The sequence below is a fragment of the Monopterus albus genome, unplaced genomic scaffold (assembly GCF_001952655.1).
Source record: "Monopterus albus unplaced genomic scaffold, M_albus_1.0 scaffold6.1, whole genome shotgun sequence".
Taxonomy (NCBI): domain Eukaryota; kingdom Metazoa; phylum Chordata; class Actinopteri; order Synbranchiformes; family Synbranchidae; genus Monopterus; species Monopterus albus.
The window spans coordinates 5,921,390-5,934,913 of NW_018127886.1; the positions used below are offsets into that span (position 1 = coordinate 5,921,390).

At 42.1% G+C, this 13,524-nt stretch overlaps 1 protein-coding gene and 1 long non-coding RNA gene across 12 annotated transcripts in view; one reads left to right on the forward strand and one right to left on the reverse strand.

The window, feature by feature from the left end:
* prdm16 (PR domain containing 16) overlaps positions 1-13,524 on the forward strand; it is a 256,337-nt gene that overhangs the window by 57,025 nt on the left and 185,788 nt on the right. Inside the window, exon 1 of one of the 11 annotated variants that reach the window (XM_020616101.1) lies at positions 2,211-2,318. The exons of 9 other annotated variants lie outside the window; for them this stretch is intronic. Coding sequence is in view for 1 of the 2 variants with exons in the window: in XM_020616082.1 (XP_020471738.1) it covers positions 10,428-10,464 (37 nt within the window). In the remaining variant the exon portion in view is untranslated. Of the gene's footprint in view, positions 1-2,210; positions 2,319-9,903; positions 10,465-13,524 lie in introns of those variants that run through there. One more of the 11 variants, XM_020616082.1, reaches the window with a different exon arrangement.
* Positions 8,934-10,092, reverse strand: LOC109969326 (uncharacterized). The gene is made up of 3 exons (XR_002276250.1): positions 10,008-10,092; positions 9,789-9,856; positions 8,934-9,632 (listed from the first exon to the last, which is right to left on the reverse strand). It is a non-coding gene; the product is annotated as an uncharacterized LOC109969326 (long non-coding RNA).

The following is a 13,524-nucleotide window of genomic DNA, read 5'->3' on the forward strand; positions in this document are numbered from 1 at the left end:
GCGTTAGCTGGTAATACCCACAGACACTATGTCCTTCTCCCTGGCACTGAAAAGTTGTAGATGACATCATGCATAAGAACAATGCTACCTACCAGTTCCTGGGAATCAGTCAGTGAATTCATGACACAGTGACTGATGGGTGTGCACATAGCAGAGCACATGATTGAATGATAAAATAGTGCAGTGGTCTTTAAAAACACTCGTATGACAATAAATACCAGATGACAGCAGTCACCACTAAATTTAAAAACCAACGTTATTGTAGAGGGATTCTGGTTATTTAGTTTTGGGTTTTGTCTAGTTGTATGTAGGTAAATCCCTGTCGTTGAGTTTAGTGTTACAGGACCACAGGCACATGAACACATCAAAAGAGAGCATTCCACAGGACTGGAAAAATGCAGAGGTGTCCCCAGTGCCCTAGGTCTACAGGTGTCTGTAACCCCAGTCTTCAACACACCGGACTCCCAGTAGCTGACAGGCTATAAGTGTCCACAGTACCCTTGTTCCATCTGACAGCTTCAAAGGTTACACTGCAAGGGGTTGTAATGAAATATTATTTTCAGCATATGTATGACATGGTGGGGGGACAAAATCCCCAAAATAGAGTGGCAAGTTGTCCAGTTTTACCACATGGTAAATGTCACTGTGTGACTTATAAGTGAGGACCGGGTGGAACGCAAATCCAATCGTCTGTCACACTTTATTAGCACAACCAGATAGACTGAATCGTTCCCATCTTACTGTGTGACACATTTGGTCCACAGATGATCTGTGTTGTAAAATAAGCCATTGGTTGTTAACAGAAACCACACTTGTCAGTGATGAGCAGGCAGCATTAGTGTGCAGACTGACATTTGCACACTGAGCAACTGTCCCTTTGCCCTTCTCCTCGACCTCATCTGAACAAACATCACTTAAAATTCACCTCTTAGCTGCACTCCTGCACTTTGAAATGCATGTTTTTTATTTTTTCCCGAAATGAGAGGAGAAGGCCCAAGTGGTAACAATTTGAAGTCAATAAACTCTTCTCATCTAAAATGCCCTGCCTTCAAAAGAGTAGTGTGGGTGTTCCGCATGGTGGTAATGGAATTGTTAAGCATGCTCAGGGCTTTGGCAGCTGGCTCCTTTCAGGAACGAGCCAAAGTGGAGGATGACAACCTGTTAAAATCCAGTGTTTCTCTCTTGTTTTATGTTTGTGTAGAGAAAGTAACGTGCACAGCAGAAATGTATGAGGCAGGGTTCAATGATAAACAGTGCTTTTGGTGCACATAGTAAACAAAAAAGAATTTCTTCCTTGACACACATGCAGGCATTGCATAAATATGTATACTGTAAACAAATGAAGACTGAAAGTTTTCCTTTCATATACAGTACTAATGTTTGACTTCAACATACGTCCAGATCAAGTAACCTCTGATGGTGTGTTGTGTTCTGACTGGGTTCTGTCTTCCCGCACAGAAGCCATTCCTTTGAAAGAAGGCAATGTCAGTAACAGGAGAAAGAGAAAGAGAGGAAGGGACAAGCTGAGTTCAAGTCTGTTGTGCAACGTGTTTGTGCGTCTGACACAGGAGGGCACTCTTTCAACGCTTCTCTCCATCTGTGGAGGGCACCAGATTACTGTTTAGTGGCACTGTACTCTCAGGTTGTGGCCCAATTGTTCTCTAGTTTGATGTCAAGTGTTTAATTACTGGATCAGGGATCATGCTTTCATTCCTTGATCTTCAGTAAATAAGAAAAAATGCACTTCTGCTTCTACTTGGCACAGAAACCTCTTTGCTCTCTACTTCGTGCGCTTAGCTTCGCAACTTTTGCTCAAGTTCAGAGAAGTCACTTCCATCCCTGACCTCTAGTTTTCACCACCACCCCACTGCCTGTCTTGCCGTCATGCTCTTCGACCGTTGAGTGAATCAGATCCAGGGTCAATATTTATTTAGGTTGTGTGCGAAAATTGTCATTTTAGCACTTGCTGTGCCCCTTTAACAAATACCATGCAGCTCTGATGCACATTGAAATTCCTCTGCATGTTTCTTCACCCTGCCACGTTCTTCCTTTACTGTTCCTGCAGTAAGCAGGCTAATTATGCAGTCCACCCACCGCTGTTTCTCTGAGTGTGTGTGTGTGTATGTCTTACAGAAATTCTTCATTACCTCTTCTGTTCATGAGGAGATTTTGGGGAGTGGGGTGGTCCTACAGAGGAAGTGGCAGCAAACCCCGGGAAGTGCTGTTGTTTTTGATGTGTTGCCGAAGTCTTACCCAGCCCCCACCTCCATCCACTATCAACCCCCCCACCCTTGGCTGGAGCTCCTATTAATCATCCTGTCAGTCCAGCAACACACACACACACACACACACACACACACATGCTTTCTCACTATGGACACACACATACACTGTGCAACAAAACAAACAAATAAATAATGTAGCTGGTCACTGCCAGGCTGCTGGAGTCTAAAGAGAGAATGAGAAAATAATCTCTATGGAAATGGCAGTGTTGCCGGAGAGCTGCCGGGTTTGTGCTACTTGCAGCATTTGTGCTTCAGTCACTGAAACCTTTATTGGCCTTTGTTGGGTTGTGGAGTGTTTGTTGTTTTATGGTTTGTTTCCTATGTGATGTCAGGCTTAAAGTGTAAGTGTGCAGCTTTGCCTGAGTTATATTTTACTTGTGCTGGGAAGTCATCTGCTCCTGTGGGGAAAAGAGGTTAACTTGAAAATGTTTGCCTCAGAGTACAATACACCGCCTCGCTCAGTAGCACAGTGCTGGGTTGGTGCAAGTGTGTGTATGCATAAAGGAGTCTGTGTGGATGTGTATCGGGTTGAGTTTTAGTCATCTTTGTGATTTGTTGAAATCCCTTAGAACGCCCCCAGGACCGAGGGTCTGCGTACTTCAGTATCATTACTTAAAAGCGGATCGGTTTATCCTGAGAATGTCAGCAAGACTTGTGGATCTGGTTATGAGATAACTCTACTGCAGTGAACGGCTTCTTTCCTAAAATATATTTGAGAGAGATGTACTCATATAAGTTTGTGTAATCTCAGAAAATGCTGCTGAAATACTTAGTCGATTAACAACTCAAATAAAATGAAAGTGCATAAGTACATATGACATTTCCAGAATTTCCACACTGCACGTTAACATTGATTTTTGTTTTACAACTGAGGGGAGAAAAAAATTCAACATGAGACTTTCCCATCTCTGCTGCTAAGCATTTTCACTGCTGAGTGTGTGTGTGTGTGTGTGTGTGTGTGTGTGTGTGTGTGTGTGTGTGTGGCGTGGGGGGCCTCTATATCGGCATCACTCCCCACATACAGTATTATAATGCATTGGGGCTATTTCAGTGGTTGTGGAAGCCAGAGCTGTTAGATCTCCTCCACGTTCCTGAAAAGGGATTTTCTTTGAACAGAAATTGTTCGGATATTGAAACCAGAAAGGGACACAAGTCTTAGACTTAAAACTGTAAAGTGCTTTTAGCCATTTGGCTTATTTACATTTTGTGGGCTTGTTGGGTTTCTCCGTGTGTGTGTATGTGTGTGTTTGTGTGTGTGTGTGTTTTGTGACATTTTAAATTGATTAGTTGTACAGATTTTGAACAAACTACGTACTGTGGTGACCACATTTCAACCAATGAAAAGCTGCACCTCATCATTATAAATACACCTAGCCTACAGATAATGTAGCTTAATTTACTGTTGTTATGATCACAGCCGTGGCAACCTCCATTTGTACATTGTATCTTGTATTATAACTACACATTTCCTTAAGCTGTAATATGTTATCAAAGCCCAGTAGCACTGAAAAAGTGATATGATGAGAACAAAACCCTCGATCAGGTTTTTGCAGAAGGTGAGAACACAGATCTTAGGCTGGGCCATCGGGGCGGTTTGTTTCAGAGATGAGAACCAGAAGTCCCAGATGCCGCTGTGCAGAGGGTGGCAGACGGCTCTCTGGAGTCCTAACCTGCTGCCACAGTGTGAACAGGACACTTGTGGGCTCGGCCTGTTCCGTCTGTCCACAGTTGTTAGTGATAACATGCACCGGCCTCGGCACTTGACGCTGCCCACATGAGCCTCTTGTAGCCTGCCAAGTTGTGTGTGCGCTCTTGGTGCTAATACTTCTGCACCTGTGTTTGATACTGACTGGACTCATTCTGCATAATGGCTCTCACCGGGCAAGTTTAGCAAGGGAATTGGCTGTCCACAGCCGCCTTTCATTCGGCAATTGTTTTCATTGTTCTTCTCATGTAGCCTGTTTCCATTATGGCTTGTATTACATCACATTCAGCCACATTTTTGTAGTGACTAAAATGCAGTTTTATTAATGAGACTCTCATATTTTTCAAAAAAATATTTATTGCTTTAGTCAGATCTTAATTTTAATGAATTTAAAGTTAATTATGGTCTATCAGAAACTGTGAAAATGATCCTTTTTCCACTCTTCCTCTAACTAGTTTATTTGCTTTGTATTAATTTACTTTAGACTACTGATATTGTAATGTTATAAACAATGCCTAAATGCTACATTTTCTCTTATTAGTTTATCCTCAATTACAGACATCTTGGTGTCACTGAAGTGGGAAAAAGTGGGAAACAAAGCAGCATGCATGGGCCCAGAGGCCTTCAGCCTATAGCCCTGGACCTTCCTTTTTCCAGTGCTAGACACCTACTGCTGCAGTAGGTTGTATGTCAGTGAACTTGCATATTGCTGTGTGCTCTTTGGCTGAGTTGTAAAATATGACAGGCTATTTTCCCCAGGCTGCTTCAAACTAAAAGATTAACATTGTGATTCCCAGTGTCCCAGCAGACATCTTGATTGATTACATCATATTAAGGTCATTTCTACATCGGGGTAATTTTCACACGAGCCTCGCGGCCATATTTTAATGTGCATTTGTTTGGCGGGTGTTCGGCTTCCCGCTCCTCTGCTCTTCAGGGAAATAGATGGCGACATTAACGAGCGATTAATTAAAAACAACAACATTAATGATGATGGGACAGAAGGCGGTCGGGATGGTTTGCTGGCTTTTGGAGCTAGAATTAATTTAGCCACGTTTTGCAAATTCCATGTTGACTGCAAATTCATAATTAGTTGTGATTTCATTCATTCTTAGACCGAAATGTTTTTTTCTTTTTTTATTCAACAACCACACGGTGATTTAGTTTGCAAGTATATCATCGGCATTTATTACAAGAAATAGCAGTTCAATACAGTTTCTCATTTTTAAATGAATGAGTTCTGTTCGTTTTTGTTCGGAACTCCTTTTAATTCTGGTTTTGATACGGTTTTAGCTGCTGTAGCCTAGATATTGAACATTGGTGTCTTGTAGATTTCTAGTCATTTGTCTGGAACTGGCTACGCTGCTGTCTTGGCCAGGCCGCCCTTGGAAAAGAGCTTTTTAACCTCAGTGGGATTTCCCTGCTAAAATGGATTATTAGCTATGATTTTAAAATTTAGGCTATGCAATTAGGCTATGCTAAATTAACCAGCAGCTGTCACTGAAAATTAATCACTCGAAATAATGAAACAAAATCTTTTTCGGGCTCAAATGAAAAACGAAAATTATTAGATGCATTTATTTGTTTGGTTTTGGGGCCTGTTCGATAACAGTCAGCGAGTCAGCAGCGTTTGAGGCATTTTTGAACTTATACACAAATAAGCGATTAAGAGAACTTTAACCAGTTAAATGGTTAATTTCGACTCTAGGCAGCCTACTCACTGATGAAAACTAATGTTGACTGTAGGCTACTCTTTGGCACAATTTCGGCTAAATTTCCTTGCCAAAGTATTTGCACCGAATGATTCAGGTTTGTATTTTTCTGTAGGCTGTTTTGCATAAATTGATGCAAAATGTAAACCTCACTGACTAATGTCAGACCACTAATCTGTGATCGACACCCCGGACACATGCACAAGAATACACGAGCACACACACACACACACACACACACACACACACACACATTTAAATATTTGGTAGGCTAATTTAGCTTTTTGTAGCCCTCCAGATGTGAACCTCCCGTTAGAGCCGCTCTCCACAGCAGGCCTCCTGCAGTGCACTGCATCTGTATCTGTACATTTGTTGCCCTCTAACCTCCTCATATTCCTGCTATGAGCAGTTGTGGCGCAGCGCGCGTCTGTCTCTGACAGCATGTTAACAGGCCCCAAAGAAACGTCTTGGATTAGCGGTCAGATTTCTCATTTCCCATGGAAGCAAGGTCCTGAACCCAATTAATGGCTAATAATTACCAAGACAACGTCTACCACCGTTTCTGGGGACTTCATTAGAGGAAGGGGGGGAGCAGCCTGTGGAGTGCCACTCCAACCGAATAGTTTGGTCAAGAAAAAAGGAGGGCCTTCATATTGATTAGTTGCTGGGATCTTAGCGAATTTGTACATATCGATCTGTGAAAAGTGTGGGCGGAGTTTTTTTTTTTTTTAGATGACAGAGTTCCAGGCAGCCACGTCATTAGTGTGTCTATAAAAGCAAGTGCCATGGCGCATAGTTACCATGTTTACTCTCCCATTACATCGACGGTGCAGAATTACATTTAGCAAATTTATAATGCTCACAGCGCAACAAAAGGACCGGCTGCGGTTTTTTCACGTCCTCCGGCCCTCCTCATCCGCAGGCCGGACCTCGGGGTGCACCATTTCACATGTCTAATATGCGCCGATGTTATCTGCGCATAATGTCTACTACAGAGACCCGGAGCCCTTTCCATCGTGGATAAAGCTTTAGTTTTAGCAGTGTATGTGTGTGAACACGTGCGCGCGCGCGTGTCTGTGAGAGAGAGAGCGAGAGAGAGAGTAGAGAGAGAGAGTACAGGCACCGCAGTCTGACCACAGTGTTACCGCCCCCACCACCCCGCCTTACGCACACATCGGAGCGCACGCGTATGATAGTAAAATTGTATTTATTTGTGTAAGGTTTCGAGAATAACCTTTTCGCACTCTTGTCACTACTGCTACATGAATTGTAATGTATAAGATGTCCTAAAGTGACAGTCCTCTTGACAGTAATTGAATAGTTTTCTGGAAAAAAAAAACTATTTTCTGTACCTGCGCAAGCTGTTGAGACTGAAACTTTCGTTGATTTTGGTTGTAAATACTATGTGAAGCCTGAGTATTCTGCGGAAGGAGGGGGGCATACAGTGCCGGTGTGCCATGGAACACAACAGCCAGTTTCTTTTTTATAAGCCTGTCAGTTCAGTTGATGTATAAACGTCATGGCTTCATCGGGATGAGAGGAAGAAAACCGAGGAAAGTGCTTCCTTTACACCTTGTATAACAGGCCAAACAATTAACCTACACGCTGAGGCCTCCCTGTACCCATATAGGTTTTGGACTTGTGTGATATAGAAGCCGTGCATGCAGATTCACTGCCACGAAGGTGGAATTGACTTTTTAGGAAAGTTAAGCCGTTACCAAGTTAAAGAATAAAGGCAAGATAATAAAACAATCAGAAAACTCAGACATAGTTATATACACTTCTAACTGGAACGTGTGGCTATTATTGTTTGTTTGTTGTCAGTGATTATGAATCTCATCTGCCTCTCTTCAGTCTAACTGGACGTATTAATAAAGCCGAGGGATCTTGTATGAGTGAAGACAAGTGCAGCAGCACACCTCTCTTCCGGGGACGGAGCCAATAGTGCTGCCTTCCTGCCTCAGCTGTAGAACAAAAGGAAACACGTTGTATTTCTAGAAAGCCGATACTTCAAAACGCAAGCTTCTTCACAGGTTTCCACAACCCCGTTAAAGATCGACGTTAAAATAAGTAGAAAGGTTTATCCCAGCCGGGCCCGTGTTTGGAGAGCAACATTCTCTTTCCTTGAAAACGTAATTACAGTTAATTGCTTCTTTAAAAAGGTGTTGTGCCATGTGAAGTCATTTGTCCAACCCGGTGTGCAAGAATCAGAGGCCTGGCCTGAAGTGTCTCGGGTAGCTGATGGAAATCATTTCGACAAACTCGGGGAAATTGTGCTGAATACATTATTTATTCAGGTTCCTTCTTGCTAAAGCTTGATGAAGGGCACAATATCCATAAAGCTAATCGATTAAAACAATAAATTATTGATAGCTTGTCTGCCACGCTCCCACGCTTTCTTCAGACACCAAGGAATAAACAAAACCTTTGAACACTGTTATTCACCTGATTTATTATTTGTTTATTGACCTGTTTCCTTCTTTTTTGTCCGCGTTACTTCTGCGCTTTCTACAAGGCCGCGGAGCTTGTGTTTAAAATGCAACGTTAGATTCAGTTTTTGAATTTAAAGGTATTTTTATGCAAGGTTCCAAAGTGAACATTACAGGTCTGTAGGGTCACAGATCAGCTCCTGACACTTGACACTTCCTGTAGGCATGAATATGTTTACTGGGCTTCCTCGCTTTCTGTAAAGCCTATACAATAAACGATGCCAAGACAAAATCCCTGCATATAGGGATAATGTATGCTAATTACCGGTGGTTACTATTGATTAATGATTACGTCATTCATTTCGCTTCTTCTCATGGGATAATATCCCACGGCAATTTCTGCCCAGTATTGGCTGCAGACGTGTTTGTTGAACTCGAGGTTTTATTCAAATCAACTGTTGTTACATGTGCATCATAATGAGCTGCGGTTCGGTCATGAAACAAGAAGCAGGAGAAATGTCAGAGACCACGATTCCTGCTTGCAGTGTTTCAAAGCCAGTGTAATGCTCAGCAAAGGAAAAAAATACCTCTAATAATAATAATAATGATAAAGGATCCCATAAAATGCGGTGTGATTAGTGTGCAGAGAATGAATCCGCGCCGCTGTCCCACACTGCAGTTGCTCCTTCACCACAGAGCCGCCTGTACTCGGCCAAACTAAACGAAAACATTCCCATATGACATGTGTATGCTAAAGACCCACCTAATGAATATGACGAGCAGCCTACCACCATCAGTCAAACGGCACTTTATTTCCATTTATAGGGAAAATACAAATAGTTTTTAATATCCAGCTTCGATCAATCCTCCCTTGTTTCTTTTTAGACATTTAATATTTTGTTCAGTAACAAAAAATAGATTTAACTTATCAATACAGTATCATTTAATAAAATAATTTGGATATCCATAACATTTGCTACAAATTAGACATATGCACGTAAAATTACTAAATTGTATGCTACCCATTTACCTCGTATAAATAGGCCTAAAGTAAATAGCTTGGATCGCAACAATATTCAGCTTTAACATGCAAGATAATAAAAGTAATAATGCAGAATTATGTATTTGTGTTGGAATAAATGCAGATTTCTCAAATAGAAATCTAAAAATTACCTTGTAATCCTTCAACACACACCAGACTTCTGGATGCAGGGGCTATATAAAAGGCGGTCTCTTCCTGCCTGCAGCAAGCAAACAAACAAACAGGTGCAAGACAAAGTCTGCGGTCTGCCCACCTTCGTTCAGGTGATCTGCGCTTAAGTGTGCATGCTAGTGACGCTAATAGTGAGCACCAACACTTCTCCAAGAAATAACTGCTACAAATACAAATGTCAACATTGGAGGAAAGAAAGAAAAAACCCGCCCTGGACTTGTACCCGGTGCGGACTCTGCTGGTGGAGGCTCCCTGCATGCGTCAAACAGCTGCTGGCCGCTGATTGTCCTGAGGGCAACAAGGTTCACAGACACACGTAATACACACACACACACACACACACACACACACACACAAACACAAATACAAATCATAGCACGTAAAAAGAAACTCCGCTCCAGCCTTGTACCTATTTAAGCTTGCATTAATGAAGTTAAAAATAACCTTTGCAATTGGATCACTTCTGGTACAACACGTGGACATGTCAGTCTAAATGCAAAGTTTCTGTAAATCTGTTAAGTAAAAAAAACAACGTTTTGGCAAAAAAATGTTAACATGGCAAAAATATAAATATAATGAACAATTACATAATAATAGTAAATTAATAATAATCAGGTACATTTTCATTATTAGCCGGTAACAACGACCTTGACTTGGCCATACCTCGCTATGTCCACCGCCGGCAGGAGAAAACCAAGTTGTTGCTGTTAAAGGAGTAAAAATGCAAGAAGGTGCTGGCAGGAGCTGAATGGGGCGGGTGGAGAGGTGTATGGGTGAGGAGGGGGACGAGAGTAAGGGGGGAGGGAGGGAAGGTGAGATGGTGAGGAGAGAGCAGCAGGAGGAGGAGGAGGAGGAAGAGGAGGAGGGGAAGAGATAAGTGATCTAAAGGGGAGACGATAGGACAAAAAAGTGATGATGATGAATACATTTTAAAGTTTTTTGGCCCCGGCAAGGGTGTCAGATTGAATGGCCTGTGCGCATGTGCGAAGGTGTCCAAACTGACAATGCTGGTGAGATGAAGATAGTGTTGTTGCTGCTTCTGGGCTCACGGAGGACGACGAGAGGAATCTACAAGCCGACAAGATGAGATCCAAAGCGAGGGCGAGAAAACTGGCCAAAAGTAGGTCTTACTTTTTCCCCCTTCTTAACGCTTTCTGCCGCCGGCACCAAACTCCTGGGTCTGTAGATGTCCACTGTGTCCTTGTCATTTGTCATATCCTTAAGAGAGGAGGGGGCGACTCTTTGTCCAGATATAACTTTTCTGAAAAAAAGGGAAAGAAGTGTCCTGCTCCGGTTGCTCAGTCTCGTTTCCCTGCATGCTGCGGTCTTGGCTTTGTTGGCTCCTAGTGTCAGAAAGTTTCATGTGTGATGAGAAACGCCGCCGCTGCTGCTTTAGTTGATTACACTCCCGTAAAGGCAGTGATAAACATTGCCCTTCGAATCTGAGCTCGATCTTGTAATTCGCTCTTTTCGGTTGCCGGAGGTTCAGTGGAGGCGCAGATTCGTTTCCCGAAAGTTACCAAGAAAGTTGTCGAAATGAATAGTAAGTTAGAGCTGTTTCAAGTCCTGTGAAATAATATTCCCGGCGACAGAAATAGTGGGCGCTGTGGCACTGCTGTGCTGCGAGCTGCTGCAGAGCTCACATCGAGCTGCGCGCACTCGTTCAGTCGCCTGCAAACGGAGACGCCAAGATGTGAATTTAGAAAGAAAGAGCAGTATTTTAATGCAGATTTTATTTAGTCGATCCTGCTTGAACCGCAGAAGATATCGCTCTGTGGCAACTTTGTTTTGTCCCAGGGCCCTCGGACTGCTGCAGACTGGTTCCTCCTCCAGGGAATGCCAATCAATAATGCGTCTTGTGCAAGAAAGCGCCCATACTACTACTTAGTGGACTGCTCCTCGCGTCATACGGAAAATTCATGCATTGTTTTGTGAACATGAGCACTTTGTTGGAACCCCAACATGCTTATTGTTTGACATTTGTTTGTTGGTGGGTTTATTTATGGATTATTGAAATTATTTATGGGGTCTTTTTATTTTCCTGCATGAATGCACTGTTTTCCACGGCCAGCTATTTGGGTCCGCCTGCTTTTTTTGTGTGCCTGCAATATATCTGGAAGACGATTGCTTAAACTTAGGGGGCCTGTTGCCATTTGCTTTTGCTATAAACTCGTATGTTTATTATATTTTATCCTCAGTGAGTTTCAATTTGTAGTTTTGTGAAAATGCCGAGCAAAATCCCATGGCACATTTTTCCTTGTATTTATTTTTTAGACAATCTTATTTAAAGAATTATTTTACAATATACTTGTTAATTTGTGGTGGGTGGGTGTGCTTTATTGCATCTTTACAGGCCTTTAGAAACTTTGAAACTTTGCCAAAACCACTGACCTTCTAAATTCAGCCTGAACCTCGATCTTTAATTATAAATCTGGCTTTAAAAAATATTTTGATATTTATGTCAGACCTTGAGTGAAATAAATTTGCCCACGACTTTTGAAACAAACCTGAAACATGATTATTGTAATGAGCCTGCACTTCCTATAACACGTTTAAAAATGCTGTTACGTCTGCTGAGATTATAATTATTATTACATTTTCAGTCAAAATCTCTCCACTCATGTATTCAGATAACAGCACAAAGAATAACCAAGTCTTGGTTTTTTTACGGTCATATTTTTGTTATTACCTCATTAATCTTGCGTGTGCTCCATGATCGGCGCACAGGGATCAAGTTCCCGTGTAAGTTTAAGACAAAGAAAGAAAATAGAAGGAAACAGACAGAATAGGAACAAAAACAAATGCTAATTAGATAACTTTGATTAAAAAGAAATCCTTAGACGCGCCGACGATTCTGCTTCTTGCCATAATTGCACTTGGCCTCGATCTCTAAACAGCTTGATAGTCTGTTGATCCGGGTGCTAATGAACACAAATACCTGGCTTTGCAGCCCTCTCTCTGCGGACCGCTGGAAGCCTCGGCAGCCCAGAGGCCTCAGGTCGGTTGTGTTGCAGCGGTAGGAGAGCAAAACAGAGTAGGCATGAAAAAATATCTTGTTCTTCTTAACATTCAAAACATGCAGGCCCACAACTTTTGAATACGACGCGTGGGTGTATATTCCACCCTCCTTTTTTTTCCTGTTTTCTTTTTCTGCTTGCTGAGTACAGTAGGCCCACTGCAACAAGCTGCTCTATCGTTTTATTTTTAACCTTCGTTTATGTTTTCTTCTCTCTACAGATCACACACACAGCCTGCATGTTAAAGGCCATGACACTGTAGAAACCTAGAGCTCCAGATTCCCTCGCATATAGGAATAGGTGTGTGTCTTTAGAGGAACCCATGGTGTGTTTACATCATGCTTTGGGGTTAAGTTGGTGTTAGTGTCCTTTAATTATAATATGACCTCACTCACGGTTTTTTAAAAATCTGGACCAATGCTCTTTCAGCAGCTTCTATTTATTATTCTTTTATATAATGGACTTTTATTGTATTTTCCCCATGTCTGTCTTAATAAGTGAATCCTCTGATACGTTTGAGCCCTAACACTGCACCTCAAGATAAGGTCTTGTTATCTTAAAAATTCGAAATCGATACAGGCAGTCCAGCAGAGAATAACTAGTTGAACATAAGCAAGTTTATTGCGTCTGCTTACTCCGACAGTGTTTTATATACGTGTGTCTGAGCTGCACAGAGGGCAGTTCAACACCTTGCGGCTGATTTATTGTAGTATTCTGCTGCGCACATATGTAGCTTTAAATTGGGTTGGATCAATTAAGACTTCCAGTTGACTAAGTGTAGATTAATTTTCCCCTGGTATTTGGCAAGTGACACATACACACACGCACACACACATACAGAGACGCTGCTCCCTCCTGCACGCTTACAATCTCGCAATATCATCTAAATAGAAACAAAGAAAAATAAGTAAAATAGAAGCATGTAGGCTAATACACATGCTGAGAAGCAGGAAGGTGGTGAAGCCACACTGAAACACTTGAACATGTCATTGATTTTCTAAACATATTTTACTTACAGGGCCGCCTGCGTCAGTTAGTAAAATGAAAGGTAGAGCCTCAAGGTTTTTTTTAATTATTATTTTGCATAAACGGACCCCTATCCCCCACTTCACCTTCTGTAATCCAGCACACTGAACAAATGCACATATTTTCCGACAGTTCTC